Source organism: Felis catus, chromosome E3, assembly GCF_018350175.1.
Source record: "Felis catus isolate Fca126 chromosome E3, F.catus_Fca126_mat1.0, whole genome shotgun sequence".
In the NCBI taxonomy this organism is placed as follows: domain Eukaryota; kingdom Metazoa; phylum Chordata; class Mammalia; order Carnivora; family Felidae; genus Felis; species Felis catus.
The window spans coordinates 3,482,473-3,500,731 of record NC_058383.1 but is presented as its reverse complement, the minus strand read 5'-3'; the positions used below and the strand labels follow the sequence as shown (position 1 = coordinate 3,500,731).

The following is an 18,259-nucleotide window of genomic DNA, read 5'->3' as shown; positions in this document are numbered from 1 at the left end:
CCTTCGAAGCAATTGTACAACTGACATCAATTTCACATGGGAAGCCTGGAGGCCCTGCAGCTCACGTGCGGAGAAAAATATTTCTCGAAAAGCGAGTGCGTGGTGCCTTGATTCATCTGCTCTAATCTGAGGGAGGCTGTTAAAACGAACAGAAGCTTGAACAGCATCTCTCATTAGGCATTTAGAAAAAAAAAAAAAGTAATGTCGGTATTATACTCAAAAAAAATGTTCTTTACAAAGATGCAATTTCACCTTTTACTCTCTGAATTAGTCATTCTTAGTCTTTTACTCCCCGATCTTATGAAAAGTATCCGTCCTGGCAGAACAGTGACATTATCAAACTCAACATCTGGCGATAACTGGAAATTTCATCTTGGTCAATGATCTTACGGGAAGTTATAACATCTCTAACGGCTTGTGATCACGCTACCCTTTGTTAAGGCCAAGGATTTACTGCCTGGATAGGTTTCAGGATCAAGAAGCAAAAGGTTAAATGGCATGTTAAGTGCTTGATTAGTGAGGCCCGCGGCTCCTGGGCGTTGCAACGGGAAGCAGAGGATGTTCAGTGGAAGGTGCTTTGTTTATACACAGACTGTTGACAGGCACAAGGGGTCACTGGGCTTTGTGAAGAGCCACGTCTGGGCTGCCTGGGGCTTTTGGTATTAAGCCTAACTTAAGAGTGAGCCATCGCAGCTGGTGTTGAAGGAAGCAGAGCTGCTAATCTGGCCTCGGGGATATACTCTCTCTTGGAATCCTCCTGAGGATTCATGTAATGTGAATTCAGGTAACATGGACTGTTACCGCTGCTGAGAAATGCTTCGGTCACATACACAGAGCTGGGTTTTGGTCTTGCGGGCTGAAGCCACCCGCTGGCCTTGCCAGCCCTCCTCCTGTGGCAGTCTAGCACCCGAGGTTCTCACCTGTAATGAGTGTAGGGTGTGAGGTTTGGGATCTCCAGCGTCTGGGCGTCAGGCTCATTCTCCTCCTCGTAGAGGCTGACCCACTCCTCCTCCTCTCCGATGGCTCCAACCTGTGGGAGAGAAGATGGTGAGAGGGGACGGAGGAGCCGCAAAGTGGATGCTGCCATTTACACCGTGTGCAACTGCCTGGTGCGAGTCGCACTGGGCAGACCCACCCCGTGTCCCGCACACGGGCAGGTTAGCTGAATCTTGCACACACCTTCGGTCTAAGCCTTGGAGATAAGGCTCCTGCCAAGTCCAAGGTCCTGCCAGGGTCAGGACCCAGAGGGCGGGGCCTGAGGGTGAAGTCTCTGGGTACAAACGTCACGAACCTCACACCCTCCTGTCCTCCCTCCTGCTTAACAGGTGAGGATGCAGAGACAGGCCCAGAGAGAAGACCTGGCCAGGATCCCACGTGACCCCACGTGGCCGCGTGTCCTCACTTAGGGTCCAGAGCCATTTCCACCACACGATGACCGGGGGAGGGGTGGAGTCTCCGCCCGCTTCTGTCCCAAACACACACTCTTCAAAGAACTGGTGCTTCTTCAAAGAACCTTTCACGGAGAAGGACTGGTCGCTGCCTGGGAGCCAGACCAGCAGGCCAAGTCAAGAGACACCATGACCTCACACCAGCCAGGAAAGCCCTGACTCCACATGCCTATGTCAGGCACACTCAGCCTTGTGCAGGCTGTGTGGCTCTGGGGGACCCAGCGGACACACGTGGAGGGAAGGCTGGAGCACAGAGGGAGTTTCAGGCCAAACGTGCCGTGCCGAGGTGGGTCATTCCAGGGCCCTGAGCTTTTAACACTTCATAAAGGTGTCAAACGACACAAATGAGCAAAAATGTGCTCGTTAAGCTTGCAAGTGGCCAGGGGGCTGGGGGACGGCACAAGAACCCGAGATCTCGGAAAACCGGAGGGCGGTCCAGGAGGGCGAGGAGGAGCCTGAGCAGACACAGTGCCGACAGGCCCGCTTCCTCCAGAAAGCTAAATGCAGACTCGAAGCTCTAAACACCCCATGTTGAAAGCACGGAGAGTCTGGCCGTTCCTCGAGAAGTTAAACAGAGGACGACCATATGGGCCAGCAGTTCTGCTCCCAGGGGGACGCCCGGAAGCTGGTCCTCTAGCAGGTACACGGGTGCACGTGTTCACGGCAGCTCTGGCCACAGGGGAAGGCCACACAGGGGCCCATGGGCGGACGCGCGGATCAACAGCTACAGTGCGCCCACACCGTGGACTGTGCAGCTGTAGAAAGGAACCTACAACCTACAAGGTGGGTGAACCTCGAAAACGTGATGGTAAGTGAACGAAGCCAGACCCCAAAGGCCACATATCGTACGACTGCATTTCATGCAGTTCCCAGAAAAGGTAAATCCAGAGTCAGGAAGCAGATCGGTGGGTGCCAGGGGCCGCAAGGAGGGAAGGGTGAGTGACTGCTTCACGGGTACGGGACTTCCTCTCGCGGTGATGAGAACGTTCCGGGACCGGGTGTTGAGCAACATCGTGAACGCACTAACGTGTGAACTGTGTACTTTGACACGGTTAACTTTATGTTACGTGAATTTCAACTCCGTTTAAAAAATCAAAAAAGTTAAAATAAAAGGTGGGATGACTGGTCAAAAACGTGTGGTGGAGAAAGATCCGGAGGTCAGAGTCGATGCACGGCCCGGGAGTCAGAAAAGCAGCAGGGCAGCCGAATGGGCAGTGAAATCAGGAAAAGATGATGGAGTCGGCACAGCTGGGGACAGGTGGGTAGCCTCCAGGACCCTTGGGCCGGTGGAGGCTAGTCTCCCCCAGTCATCAGCACGGGGGCCCCCACCGGAGCCCGCAGAGACACAGAGGTGAAAGAGGGAGAGAGCAGACGTACGTCGACGATGGTGCACAGAACGCCTGTGTTGGAGAAGGGAGGGTCTAGGCTAACCTGGCTTGGAGGGGCTGCAGAAACAGACAGCACTAAGTGCCCCCAGGGCCCAGGGCCGCCACCGGCCTCCTCCTCTATGCCCGTGATGTGGAAGGGGCCCAAAGGGGAAGACTGGCCAGTACTGACCATGGCCTGGGTCCGTGCAACGCGGCCGGGCAAACGGAGGCGAGCCCCCGCCGTGTGGTGTCAGGGAGCGCACCAATGTCCGCTCAGGAGCCCTGCCCGTGGCCCGGCGTCCAGCCAGGGGCAGACCCTGCACGAATCCGGGGGGTGAAGGAGGGGAGCTGGCAGATGAACTACAGGGCGGGAGGAAAACCACAGCTGTGCCCCAGACTTGGGAGGGTCTGCCGCGGTTCTGCCCCGCGTAGAGGGGACCACACGGAGCGGCAGGGAGGGGAGGCGGGGGTGGCGGGAGGGCTGGGACCACACTGTCTGCTCAGCACCGTTCTAGACGTTAACAAGATGTAGGCGCGCCTCAAAGTCAAAACGCTAACAGTTCAGCCGAACTGTACTGAGTGTCAGGGACCCCCCTCGATCTGGGCCTCACGGCAGGGTGTCGTGGTTTCTGAGTCCGAGGTGACAGGTGAGCTCCTCTCCGTGAAAGGGACCCTCGGGAGACTGAACTGCAGCACTTGTACCATTTCTTGTAAGACAAGTTTAGGGGGAAAAACGGAAAGGAGGATGAAAGGAAAAAGGGAAGAGATGACTTCGGTTTTAGGAGAGTCAGTTCAAGACCTTTTATCTCCTGTTTGAGCCCCTACGGAGACGCCTCAGAGGGTGCTGGGGAGCAGGGCGGCCGGCGCTCGGGGCACCGAGTGACAGAGGCAGGTGTGGGCCGTGGGCACCTGCTCACCACCACCAGGAACCGGGGCACGAGTGCTGCCCCGGAGCACTGTTGTCCTGACGTGTCTGTGCGCATGGAGGGAGGACACGCACGGCAAGTGCCATTTGTGGACCAAATCCCCAGGCCCCACCGTGGGGGCCCCTGTGCTTCTGCGAAGGCACTCCTTCCTGCTATCTCCCTGTGTCCCCAGCCCCACCCCTCCATCCATGGCTGCTTTGTCTGAGGTCCTGGTGTAGAGAAATACCCCGGGCTAAGAAACGACAGGGCTTGGTGGTGGCAGGCTTTTGGCCTCAAAGTCTGGCGTGTTTGGATTCCATCTGTCTGGTTGCCTCACTGGCCTAAAGCGTTCATCTGCCGGCCCGGTGACTGCCCTGACCCCGTGGACGTCACTGGCCTGAATGGGCACCGGGGGCTCGGAGCGTGCCCTTGGCCATGCAGCCACCGTGGTTGCCGGGGCTCAGCACACGGCCTCAGCGGGGTCAGCAGGGGTCGCCTGCCCTGGGTTTCTAGCCTGTTCCGCTCACATGATTGAGAAGACGGGAGAGGAACTGGCAAGGCCTCCTTATACGCTACTGGAGAAACACTGCAAGGCATCCGTGGAGGTTGCAAAGGCAGGAACCGGCTGGCGTGGTCCCCCGGGGGCCCTGGCCCGCAGCTGCATTAGCCCCACGGCTGGGAAACGTGAGGGGCCGGCAAGATGACACCCGCTTAGCGTTCCTGGGAAAGAATGCCACTCCGCACTGGAGAGCCTCTGCAGAGAGAGCTCCCAGGCCCTGCCGCCATGTTCCCAGCCATGCCTAACACGCCTTCTGAGAAGGTCACTGTGGGTCGAGGGCAGGGCTTCTGTTTTGCGGAGGGGAGCCTCCGGCTGTAGGGCTAGGATGAATGGATGGGGACACCCAAGGTCACAGTTCCCTGCCTTCCCATGGAATGCTCCGTCTCCTTTTTAAACCACCTGGATTTGAACGGGTGCCAAATTAGTGGCGAGCCCAGGTGGGCGCCGCGTGGCTCTGTTTGGCTCTGCCCGCCACTTCTCCCTGCAAAGCCAGTCTGTCGTTACCCGGAGGCGTCACTTAGTCGCAAACACCTGCACCTTGCAAAGGCTCTTCCCGCCCTCGAAAGTGTGCCCCCTCCCCATTCCTGTCCTTGCAGCCCATGAGCTCCTCTAGAAGCTGCAGAGCATCCGGGCCTTTGGGAAGCATCCAGGAACGCCCCTGCCCCCACGCCACTCATTCTGCCCTCTCAGGGCATCTTCTGTGTCCCTGAGATACAGCGTTCCTCCTGCCTGTCATATCCTTTTAAAAACATGACTCTCCTATGAATACACAGTACAGGTCAAAGATTCCTTTTGCTTGTTGGTGAGGGAACCAGCAAGGTGCTGAAACTGGTTCAGAGAATACCAGAGTCAAAGCGCAAGGACTCCACCAACGAGGACACACGTTTTGCCACAAGATGGCAAAATTAGAAGTAAAACCGGTTACAAGAGCACGGCAACCCTAACCTCTGGGTGCGGAACTTTCAATCTTCTCTAAGTTCTAACTTAGAACATCTAACTTCACAGAGCCTGAGCCAAATCATAAATAGTAAGACAAACACAATCACAGTCCTGAGGACAGACGAGCCGTAGGCAAGCTCATGAAACCAGACCCCAGGACAGGGACCAGCCCGCTACGGCCCGAGGGCCAAATCCGGCCCACCTCCTCCCGTTTTTGTCAATAAAGTTTTATTGGGACACGACCACACTCGGTGGTTTGGTTCCTGCCAATGGCTGCTTCTATGCTGCCAGAGCAAAGCTGCTTGGTTACAGCGGAGACTGTCTGCCCGAAGGCCTAAAGGATTAACTATCGGGCCCTTCACAGGAAAAGTTTGCCAACCCCTGGTCCAGCGCTTCACCGAAAGGACAGGCAGTGCCCCTCTGCCTCCTTACTGAGGTGACTTGCCATGTTTGTTTTCCCTTTTGTCTGCATGAGAGCCCCCAGTCAGGTTCAGGGTCTCACCCCTCCCGGCCCCCCCCCCGGGCGTCACCCCCAGGAGCCGTCCCAACCTGTTGGCTTCATATACAAATGTGCAGGATTTCAAAATCAGTACTGAAACGAGGTTGTCTTGCGCTGAGCTCCAAAAGCAAATTATTACCGAAAATGTAATTTTACTTACGGATCTCCGAAGCAGGGGAGGAGGAATGCTTAAGTTTCTATAATAAAGGGTTTACATTTTGATCTGAAGCGACCAGAATTCTTTTTCGCGAGGAACAGAAGTCTTTTGCTTGCTGGGCTCCTCCGGCTCTCTAGTGAGATTTCAAAACCATCACGACGGAGTGTTCTAGAAGTAACTAGCTGTTCACTAATGATGTGCTGGACATACAGTGTGGCAGTGCTCTTTAAAGATGAAACAAATCAGAGCTCCACGGGGAAGCTGGGATTTTGACGGTTTTCTTCTTCTTCTCCTTCTTCTTTTAAAGCTAACAAATAGCACTTTACAATACTTAATACAAAAGCAGAAATGCCACGCATTTCAAACACCACTCATCAGGGGGTGGTCGTGAGGATCCATTAAGGAACTGCTGTCCTTCCAAAAGCCACGTTCCTCCTGGAGGGCTCTCACTGGCTCCTCCGCCTCCCTGTCTGGCTGGGGGGCTGGGCTCCTTGGGACACAGGTGCTCATTTAATGCCTGGGGGGTCCCAGAGCCCACCGCCCTCGCCAACTCGGGTTTTCCATCAGAACGGGAGCCGTCTGCCCTAGGACAGCCTGCAGCCAGCGGGCCTCTGAGAAGTCGAGCGGAAGCCAGCCTGCCCGGGCAGGACCCCCAACATCCCGCTGGGGCCCTGGAGGCCAGAGGAATGGCTGCTCCCAGGACGGTCATTAACCTCATCCTCTGAAACGTACCGGCAAAGGGAGAGGACGCATAGGAACGGGCGGCTGTGCCGGGAGAGGTGGTGGTGGGGGGGGGGTTGGTGGCATGAGAACACTCTCCTTTCACCTACAGCTAAGAGAGGGAAAAGACTCTTCAAGAATTCATTCCAGGGAACTCTGCCAGGCCAAGTGCACCCTGCTGGCTGGAACTCTGGTGTCAGCAGGAAAACTTGCGTGTCCAGCAACTTCCACGGCTACCAAGGCCCCTCTTGCTCTGAGCGGCGTCCCCCGCACCCCAGCCAAATGAAGCGCCCCGGTGAGGACGCGGGACAGACGGGGCATCTCCGCATGGCTCTGCTGGCCAGTCGCGCACGACCAGGAAGGGGCTTAGGCCGTCCGTCCGTCTGGAACCCTGATGAGTCCTTGGGGGGGCATCGTACCTGCACTTGACCGAGGAGGGTTCAGGCTCTGCAACAGCCCGAGCCGGGATCCCCAGTCCTCCCTCCTGTTCACAGCTGTGCCCGCTGGTTACTTATTTATTCTTTTGTAATTGTTTAACATTCCCTCCGTCTGCAGAAGCAGGGCTGTGACGTGACCGCTGGGTCTCCTACCATGTGCGGCCTCAAGGACGCTGGGTTCTCCTGCCCCCCCTCTGGCTTTCCAGCTTTGTCTTCTCTGGTTCCTCCTTTGCCCCAGTGACACCCAAATGCAGTGTCCCTGCAGGTGTGTCCCGCCCTCCTCCTTGGCCTCCCTCGGCGTCGGTCTCCTTCCTCCTAGCGTTCGGCGTCCCTGCTCGGGTGGCTCAGACCCCTGTGTGTGGCCTGCCTTTGTCCTGACTACCGGGTGGACGTTTCTAAGTTCTGCTCACGTCTGAGCTAGCGCCTCAGACCTGACCCTCCTGCGACAGCACCTGTTCTGCCCCCACCCCGGCTCCCCGTCCCGCTCCCTCCCACCCTGCCCGGTGCTCGCAGGCAGGCCGCCCTGCAGCCTCTCATGGCTGCTTGACTCCAGGGACGGGACCTGGCATAGAAACTCCTGACCTGTTGCTCGAACTACTCCGATAGGTGGTATAGTCAGCGAACTGAACACAGCAGAATGTGCTTGCTCGTAAGAGCCTCCCTGCCTTAAGACCAAAGGTTCGGGGCTGCCGACGGCTGGGCGCAGGGTCTGCGTGCTCACTGGCCTGGGGAGTCGCATCCCTGACCGGCGGTTGGAAAGCCACCAATCTGGCGGCGCCCTGACCTGCCTCTCGGTGAAAGAGCTGGCTCCTCGTCAGTCACCCTGTGCAGAGCACCTGGGTATGTCCCTCAAGTACAGGCCCCCAAATGCTGCAGCCGTGACAGGGCACTCTGCGCGGGGGAGCTCCAAGGTCATCCCTGCTGCTGCCTGCTCCTGCCCCTCGTCTGTGCCTCGTCCCACCCAGTCCTCCCTGTGTTGCCTCCTGTGGCCCCCCCCAGGGTTCCCCCACTTTATACACAGTCCCCAAATGTGCCCCCACCTGAAAGAGCCTTCTGGGGACGGTTTTCCCATGAAGCCTTCCCCTCCCATGAAGAGGCTTCTCCCGTAGGCCATCTGTGCACCCAGGACAGTCCCTGCTCTGGAGCCCGGGTTCTGAGCTCGGCTGCCCGGGGTCTGGGGGCCGGTTGTATGCAGCCTGGGGACCGGGCCATCCCCCCACAGTCTCTCCCCAGCCCGTGCAGGTGGCCTCCTCTGCATCTGTCCCTTCTCTCCCATCAGATACAACCCCTCTCACGGACAAACGGGACACCCACACCTCCCTGTGCCACTTCCCAAGATCCTGAAATGCCGGCGAGGACTTGGGCCCCCACTCTCCGAGTGGCGTGCAGGGGGAAGGTCGCGAAAGGCACGGGGGCGTGAGAACCGGCCTGCTACCTGCCGCCTGCTTTGTGATGCGGGGACCTCAGCCTTGCCTGTAAAGTGAGGACGGAAATGACTCTCCCCCGGAAGTCATCTCCGAGGCACCCTGCTCGGACACCAGGAGGTGCAGTTTCCCATGATGCTTTCACTGCAGAAACTCACCAGGCCGTTCACACGAACCCCCGCACCCCTCACCCCTCCCTCCCACTGTGCCTGGGCACACCCCTTCCCTGCAGCCGCCCCCCGCAGGTGCACCAGCCACGTTTCCAGTTTCTGCATCTGACCCCTGACCTCTGGGGCCCTGCGGACCCTGGAGCGGCTGCCCCAGGAGGCACGCAGCCGAGGCCTAGAGAGAGCAAACAACTCGCCTGTGACACAGCTTTGGGTCCATAGCCCACACTGTATCCCCTCCTCCAGGGGGCTCCCGAGTTCTGGGCCACCGTCCCCCTGCCCTCATCACCCAGGGCCAGGGACCTGTGCCCCGGAGCCTCTCGCATTACTCAAGCTGGCCAGGCCTCAGCCCGCCCTCCCGCCTCCCCACTCCTTCCCGCAGAAACCAGAGTAAGGCTCTCGCCCAAGCGCCACCACCCCTGGCCTCCTGACCGGCCCTGGGGCTTCCCCCTGTGGCCCCGTGTGGCATCCCGTGCCCCCTCCTCTGGGAACGGTCAATAAAGACTGTTTTTTCAGTGAGTCATCTCCTGACCTGGTGGCCTCGCCACACCTGAATAAAAACTAAGTTTGTATTTTAAAACAAGAGGTGCCACGTAATTTTCCAACTCTGCCTTTTGCGCGGCTGTTGTCTCTGCTCAGAACGCCCTTCTCACCCTGCAGCGCCCGGCGCCAACCTCGCCTCCGTGGAGCCCTCCTCGGCTGTTCAGGCCAGGCCCCCATTTGCTTTCGGGCTCTCTCTTAACAGCAGGTCTCATCCGCGTGAACCAGATTACGTGCCCGCCGTCCCGCCCATGCCCCTACCCCCACCCCCACCCCGGGCTGTGAGGTTCTGGAAGTCTTTGTAACTTGGAGTTGGGCACCAGACCGGAAACCTGTAAAACAGGAGGTGCTTCCTAAATGTCTGCTGGATGAACGGGTGACTGAATGACACAAATATAAAACCTGGGGCCTGAAAAAATGGAATATGGGTGAACCTAAAAATCCAACAGGAGAATTAGGATGAAAGGTTTAGAGCGGTCCTCAAGATGAGTAGAAAAATATTACCCTCGTAAAACTTAATTTGGTTTCACAGTTGTGATTTCTATACGTGTTGACCTCTCTTTCCGGAAAATGACATGATAAAACATTTCCCTAGGTCCCTACCTGCACTGTCACTGATGCCATGATATGTGCTGCTCTGTGGTATTTTTAAAAGTCCCGTAATAGGACCTAAAAGGATCCGATAGACTAATGAACAAGAAGGCTGGTTCAAGCCGTTCATCTTGTATGGATTTCCCAGGCTGGTCAAGAAATAAGGGAGAAAAGTCATTGTCAGGGTGTCATCAGGCACAACCAAGCAAACAATAAACACTTTGAAATATCCGCGAGTGACGTCGCAGTCACCTAGCACGGCTGTGCCTCAACGCTGAGCCAGACACGTTGTCCCGGAACAAAGAGGAGCCCACCTTGGCACATTACGCAGGTGACCGCGTCATCATTGAAGGAGCCATTAGAACTGGTGACAGCCCTCCTTTGCATACTCTACAGACAATTTAGAACTAATGTCACTCTTTTTCTTCCTATTATGAGAAAGAAATTCAACTAGTCAGAGTTTATTACAGCTGAGCTGCTGACAGATACGCCTGAGAAGGGCCACAAACGGCTCTAACCTCCATCCCTAATGAGGGAAGGGGGAGATATAATTAGTGATTACAAGTCCCCACCTATAGATCTCCGAGTGATGAGGCAAAAAACGTCTGGCCTGTGACCCTGCTGCAGACGGGACACGCTGGAAGAGGGGACAGGAGCCAGGTGGATGGTTAGGAAAGGACAGGAAACGCTGCGAGAACACGGAGGCTCGCCCACGAGTAGGCGCTTGTGCAGTGACCTGCCCCCAGCAGGCTTTCCGGGCACCCTCCTCCCACACAGCCAGCCTGCCTGGGTCCCAGGTGAGCGGCCACAACAGGACAGACAAGGTGCCCGGTCTCGCCGAGCTTACGTTCGGTCTCTGGGGACCCTGTGACCGCGTAACAAACCAAGAAGAACCTTTCTGCGGGAACGGAACAGGGGGAGAGGCTCTGGGCCCTCTTGGCCCGTCTGCCTCACCCCCCAGTTAGGACTTGGAGCCCGGTATCCCGGCTGCGTTGGATGATGGGTGCGGAATAGGCAGTCCCTCTGTGCGCTCAGGTGGCCTGTGCCCTTCAGGCCGGGGGAAGCTGGGAGCCACCAAGGGCTGGTGGGGGAGCTCTGTTGCCATTCGTGGCATAATTTATACCAGGAAAAGGAGGCCAGGGATTGCCGGACTTAACATTTTTCAAGCGTGGATTTGGGTTGCTCCTGAGTGAGTTCTAAGTACCGGCGGCTTGACCCCCAGCTGACCCTCTGGGCGCTCGAGCCCGGGCTGCCTGCCAACGCCAGGAGCTTGGGCCTTTTCCCGACTGCAGGCCCCACGTCACAGGGGACCCAGCCCTCCTCGGTTCTCTGGGCATGGAGTACCTCCCGCCCTGAGCTCGCCTGGGCCCTGGGCCCACTCTGGCCTGGGCCTGCCTGACTTTCCAGGTGTTTCCGGGTGTGGCCCTGCATCCTCACCACGGGCCTCCCCAGGAACACAGTCTTTCCTCAAACGTTTGCCTTATTTTGATTATGCGCTTCCATTTATTAAGTGCTTAATACGTGTGAGTGCCATGCTTTCAATGCACTGCTACTCCCACCATGCAGCAGGGTGCCGGTGACCACAGTCGGCCGCCAGCCAGCGCTGCGGACTCCCCTATGCCCATCAGCCTGGAGCCTGGCTTGTCAGCAATGCGCCTATGCTCCTGCTTTGGCGCTGTGCTTTGCCAGTCGGCCTGTCCCTTCCTGGTCTGGCCTCCGGCCATACGGACCCCACAGGTCCTTACCCGTCCTGCCCATCCTACAAAGGTCAAGGGCAAAGCTGCAGCTCTAAGTATTTTATTGCAAAATCCTAGTATCTCAGCCTCCATATTTCCAGGTTTGCTCTTTAACATTCGGGTGGGCTCTTAAAGGGAAGAAGACGCTGAAAATAGTACACAACTCCTACTTTCAAATGCAACGTCTTCATAAATTCAGCCTCCTCCAGGCGCCTGGGTGGCTCAGTCGGTTAAACATCCGACTTCGGCCTATGTCATAATCTCGTGGTTCATGGGTTTGAGCCCCGCGTTGGCCTCTTGCTGACAGCTCAGAGCCTGGAGCCTGCTTCCGATTCTGTGTCTCCCTCTCTCTCTCTGCCCCTCCCCTGCTCATGCTCTCTCTCTCTCTCAAAAATAAATAATCATTAAAAATTTTTTTAAAAACCTCAGCCTCCTCTGAGGCCTGCAGCCGTCTGCTTCCCCTGCACGGCTGGACATCAGTCTCTCTCCTATTTGTCAGAGGCAGGGCTGTATCTTCCCCAGAGGCTACGGTTTGGCAGAGCACGGGCGTGGCAAGGACTCGACCACAAGGAGTGGCCAAAGGTGCAGACGGGAGGCACATCCAGCTGAAGGGAGTGGCGAAGAGCTACGGCCCCAGGATTCTCAGGTCACGCTTGGCCTAAAGCCCCGGGCAGCGTGGGCACGAAGGGAAACACCGGGGCTGCGCGGGCATCAGCTTAAGAGAAAGTCGACGCACTCGTCCACCTGGACATTTTCCCTGCAGCTCGCCGCTGGCAGAGATTCGCTGAGAGAGGCCGTGGCTCGGCAGGCTGGGATATGCTTGCCGGGGAGCCGCGCTCACAGGTGAGCCCGCCAGCCAACGGGAAAGAAAACGAAGCCTGGCCGTCCCCTCGCCAGCCCGAGATCCAGTCCCTCGGCAGGAAGTGCCCCGGGAAGCAGAGAACCTTGCTCGGCACCTCAGATTCTTCCAGGAAAGTCTCTCCACATGCCACTGCCGTGGACATCGGGGCCACCTGGGGCATCCCTGACGCCCCACCTGTTCCGTCTCCGCTACTCTTTAGTTACCGGGAGACCTCAGTCGGCAGGCGTGTGCTTTATTTTATTAGCCCGTAACACGCTCTACAAGAGTTCCTTTTAAGAAAATGGTACTATTATGCACAAATAAGCACTAAGTGGGCTCTTCTCCCCTCCCCGTTTTCGGGATGGAAACAGCTTTATCTGTATCACCAGCAATCTTCAGTACAGGGGACCTGCTCGAAGCAACCTTTTGAGAAGACTAGATGTTATTTTGGCTATTAGAGCACAGCAAATGGCTGCAGACGGCAGGGGTCGGCAGGGGTGCCGAGAAGGCAAGCAGGAACGGAGCGGCAAATGAGAACATAGAACATTTGCATTTTCCCCTTCTATGCGTGCCATAGAAACAGGGGAAGAGGTGTTTTGCTCGCTCTATAGTCAAAGGTTACTAATTAAGCAAAGCGTTACCGAACGAGAAATACCTATAGAAGCTGCTTTCTACAACTTGAACCCACATCTGAGCATCAGCTTATCACGCGGCCCTTCAATGCATTGCTCCGAGGATCTTTTATCCCATAATTCACTGAAGATAACGCCAAGTAATACGAGCCTCCCGGTGCGCTTTAAAAGCAGTCAGAATCTAAAGGAAACTTTTCTGCAAAGACCGTATGATTGAGAAGTGGGTCAAAGGGAAGAAAACGATGCTCTCCTGCCACAAAGCGTTTGGTAAGACCCAAAGCCTCACACCTGGAAGGCCGCTCAGCCATCGCCTGCCACGACCCACCTTCCTGGTTCCTCGAGTCAGGGCGCAGACGCCATCTCCTTCCCGGGCCTCTGCCACCGCCTGAACCGGTGAAGTCTCTCCTTCCCGTGTTCTGCTGGCACCTGGGGCCCCCTGGGAACTCGCCCCCTGCTTCCCGTGTGGTATGTCGTTGAGTGGCCGACTTCTCACTGGACCCAGTGTTCCTGCGTCTCTTTCCTCTCTGAACTCAGGCCCCCCGCCAGGCACAGAGCAGCTGTGAGAGGGGATGCTGGAGTCTCACAGCATAGAAAGCCTGGGCTCAGCTTGCATCCGTCCAAAGAGAATTAGGTGAAGAATGTTCCAGAAGCTTTCTCCTATTCCAACTACAGTCTCAAGGGCCCTGTTGTTCTGAGTTTAGGAAAGTTGGAGCCTGGCTGGCCTAGGGAACCCACGGAGATGTTTTCGCAGAAGCAGCTGGGCCAGCTGAAGCGAGGCTTCATGGAGGGAACACCACATGGGCGGGCAGTACAGACGAAAGACAGGGGCACAGGTCAGGGACACGCCTGCAGGCTGGCAGGTACCCGGAAGAGATTTCATTTGTAAAGTGCCTCTTGCCTAGAGAGCAGAGGCACGTGTGTCTTAGAGAAGTAAGTATGACAAAGCGTTCGAATTCTCTAGCAACCCCTCAAGATGGGTAGGAATATCTGTTTGACAGACAAAGAGCCAGCGCTGGGTGGCCTGCCTGCAGCCGCCGGCTGGGATGGGTAGAGCTAGGATTCAAGGTCCAGGCTCTCTGACCCCCAAGCCTGTGCCATTTGTCCTCAGGTCACCGACCATTTCATCTGGGCACCACGTATTCTTGGCGAACTTGTCCGTGGACTTTCCTGGGGGGTGAGTCGGAGGTGATCCATGAAAGGTGGTGAATGCCCAGGGTGGCACGAGGAGAGGGTCAGGATGGGGTTTCTGGAAAGATCTCGTGGCCAGAGTCCTGGCCCTGAGAGCGAGAGGAGGGTCTGCAGACCTGCTCTTCCCCTGGAGGGGCCGTGCGAGTGTTAGCAGGTGATGTGGGTGGAGTGGAGTATGTTCTGCCTGGAGCTCCCAGAAAACTGGACCCTGGCCTAGCGGTGAAGCGCCTGCCAAGGCATTTAAGGAGATGCTCATCGGTTCACTTTTCAAGGCACACCCTCTGCTATATGCCTCCGAGGTTAGTAGGAACGGGTCGCAAATAAAAGTAGGATTGGTTTGGCCAAAAGAAAAAAAAAAAAAAAGGATATTCGTGCTAACCTTTGCCGCACCATTATGAAATTTTCTTGGGATAACTCAGTGTAGGTTTGGAACCAGTCCAATGCGTTCAGCCCAAACTGGATTAGTATGACATAAAGCTTGGTAGCGGGCTGTTGATGGAGTCAATCCAGGTGTTTGAGGAAAAGGGCATCTTCTTCACGTGGCCAAGTGGTCACTAGAGAAGGGCACGCCGGCTCTGTGACAGAAGCGATGTGGGGCTCCCGGCGCACAGAGCGGTAAAATGCTCATCGCTTGTCTTCTGTCCTAAGCAGCCCAGGAAAAGTCTTTAATCTTTACCTTCTGGGGTGTGGAACGAGGTTTCTTTATACAGATGAATGTTTACAGTTTAGGAACACTGAAACACAAGCAGTTCAGATAATGCACTTTAGGGGGAAAAAATTCTCTTTTGGTTTTCAAGTTTCAACCATCTGTACCACTACCAGAATTGTTAGGCTTGCTGAGTTAATTTTAAGACACCTTAGAGAGAATATTTGTCAGGAACTTCCCGTTCGAGCAGTATGGCAGACTAGATAACCTTTAAGGTTAGCCTCCCACCCCCAAAGCCAGAGCAGGGCTGGATACGGCACAAAAGCTGTCTTCTTAGATGCCCGGCCAAGCGCTCGGGGAGCAAGGGACGTATCTTGAGGCCCATGTCAATGTGACATGTAGCTGTGGCCAAACCCATCGCAAAATCTAAGCAAGTGCTGCCTGTGGGAGGAGACGCTCATAATAATTACAGCCTTTAGGGATACAGAAAAACATGGTGGATGTGAAATACTGGACATAATAACAAGTACAACTGGCTCAGAGTGAAGGGATTTTAGAACCCTGCACCACCTGGAGGAAGACGGAGATAATGGCTAACTGTAGATTTTGATAACTTACATTCGCACGTTACAATTTTAAAGGCAGCTGGTGGGGGGGAAGGGGGTCAGGACCTACATCCAGGCAGCTGGCAGCCGACTCGGTTGGGAGGAAGGCCCACATCTAGGGGGATTTGGCAAATGAGTAAATAACTGAAGTCAGTGGGAGCCAAAGAAGGGCTAGTGTCAATGTGGAAAGGGGCGGCCTGAATACACAGGGGGCTCTAAACTGTATTTGGAGGTGCTGGTGGGAACTAGTGATTTTCGGCATATACAGACAGACGCAGAAATAGACTGAGGTGTAGGTGTGTGTGCACCTGAGCATGTGCATTTCCTAGCTCTGGGCACTGAGGAGGCCTGGACACAGTGATACCCAGTGGCAGTGAGCCCACGTGGTGCCCAGATCTTGGTTTCTAAATACCACTCTCCACTGAAAGGCCCCAAGGTTCCTTGGAGAAAGGGCTGAAAACAAAGAGGAAATAGTACGATGAACCTAGAACACCTAGTTTTGCCAAAAAGCAAGGGTGTACTTCGAGCGGCGGGGGCTTATGGGGAGAACATGAAAACCAGGGGGGAGGGCCTCCCCCCGCCGGCGCGGGAGAGCCGGGGCACCGACCAACGTTAGCAATGACAGCAGATTACAATCTGTTAAGTAAAGTAGGAATCCACGAATCCATTCTGATGTAAGCAACTGAATGAATACATAAATGAGGAGAGAAAAACTGTCTCCTACAGTAAAAAGTCCAATCAATAAATGGAGAAGAAATTACTGAATTAGAAAAGTCACTATTTGGTGCCCTCATTGTACTAATTAATTCAGGCAAGAAATTTCAGTGGATGACAAAACCGGTGGGTATGAGCAGGAAGGGGAATGAGATTTTCACAGAATCTCTAAATACCTCCACACAGAACACTTACTCACTGTGAAGAGGAGGAAAGCGGCTCTACCGTGGAGAAAGCCGGCAGACCCCATTTTAATCGTGTGAGCTAAATTAACTCCACCAGTCATGGGGCCTATCAATGTCTTGTTAAACCCAACAGGACGCAGTGGGAAGAACCCAGCACCACTTCTGCGACTATCTGACCAAAAACGGATAACCTGATTCTAATCCTAAAGAAATTTACAAACTCGAATTGAGGGGTATTGTAGGAAATGAATGGCCTGTAACCTTTGACACTCCTAAGGTCATGAACATCAAGGACTGGCTGAGGAACTAACACAGGTTGAGGGAGACTGGAGACTGTGTGACAGCCGGGGGCAGAGTGTCATCCTGGGCTGGATCCTTTCCCACCGAGGACATGTTGGGACAACGGACTGAACTTGTATGGGGTCTCCGAGTGAAGGGAGCGCTCTGTGGTGCTCTTACAATTTTTTAGTAGTGCTGCAATACTTTCGAGGCCAATGGCAAACATGAACTTCAGGGAAATCTCGAACTCCAGCTAAAGCTTTTAACCGACAGCTACAAACCGAGCCAGCGAGGAGCACAGCAGTGCAGGGCGCACACCCGGGGAGTCCGCCTTCGCCACATGGGATGCTCTCAGACCGACCTGGGGGAGCACGGCCCCTGCGGAAAGGCACAGAGCCTGCCCAGACCATGCTGCCCTGGGAGGAGACATGGAGAGGACGGATCACTGCGTCCCCTTTGGAGCCCAGCGCCCAGGGTCCCTGCGGTCCCTGTAGTTTTTAATCCACCTCTCCACCCGGGAAGTTATCACCCACACAGCAATCCCCTCCCCGCCCCACACTCCACTCGCTAAGGCTCAGCCAGGACTGGGAAACCAAGAGGGTCTTGGCAAGACGCCCCTGAGGCTCTGGTCTACGCCCAAGTTCAGAGTCAGCAGCCCTGCCTCTCACATCCCTGAAGGGCAATCCAGTCTTTGTGAAAACTGTGGAGAAAATAAACTATTGATCTTAAAAGCCAAACCAACCACCAGAAAAGGGCCAGGTTCACTTAAGAACAAGAATACAAAAAATCCTGGCTCCGGACTAAACCAAACGGAAGAGCCACCGTGATCAAGTCGTGTTTATCCCAACGCTGGGATGGTTGACCATTAGACTATCAGCACACATTGTTACCAACAGACGACAGAGAAAAAACCACAAATGACTCAACAGACGCAAAATAAGATTTTGATAAAAATAAACTTCTTAATGATTTTTTTAAAATCCTAAAGTACCAGGAAACAACTCCTAGCAAACCAGGTTTAGAACAGAACGGTCTCAATGCAATACAGCTAGCTATAAAAAGGGATGACTGACCAACCATAAATGTTTTCACGTCGTAGTTGATAACACCTTAACAGAATTTCTTGAAAGGTAGTAATAATATAAACGTTGTTCTATCACTGCTCCAATTCAATACACTACGGGAGGAGCTCCCCTCCCCCCCCATCAAGACAATAGATTAAGTACATTAAAAGAAACAAAAAAAAAGAGAAATGAAGGAGATAAAGATTTCTAAAGAAGAAACAAAGCTGTCGCTTTGAACAGATGATAGGACTTCTCTGTAGAAAACTGGAATAGAATTAATAAAGTAAGAAGAGAATTCTCAAAAGTTTCTGGCCATAAGGCAAACTGGCGGCTTAGAGCCAGTCATTAAAAGAAGAAAAATATTCAAAAATCAATTGTGATTCTACAGGCCAGCAGAATGTCAAAAAATGTAATTAAAATTACACACACATTAATTAATCTTCAGGGCGATCTTGTGAATAGTACTACTGTCCTCATTTCACAGATGAGATTAAGGCTCACAAAGAACTTAAGAAATACGTCCAGGATCACAGAGCAGGGAGAGAGGGTGAGGAAAAGGGGGGCGTCAGGTCTGCCTGATGCAAAGCCTATACTCTTTCCACCGCTGTTTTCAGGT

The 18,259-nt window shown here is 54.7% G+C and overlaps 1 protein-coding gene across 2 annotated transcripts in view; it reads right to left on the bottom strand.

Moving 5' to 3' along the window:
- Positions 1-18,259, bottom strand: part of SDK1 (sidekick cell adhesion molecule 1) — a 553,233-nt gene that overhangs the window by 111,968 nt on the left and 423,006 nt on the right. For both annotated transcript variants that reach the window (XM_045047350.1, XM_045047351.1), the window contains exon 23: positions 921-1,030. In XM_045047350.1, coding sequence (XP_044903285.1) covers positions 921-1,030 — 110 coding nt within the window. The remainder of the gene's footprint in view (positions 1-920; positions 1,031-18,259) is intronic.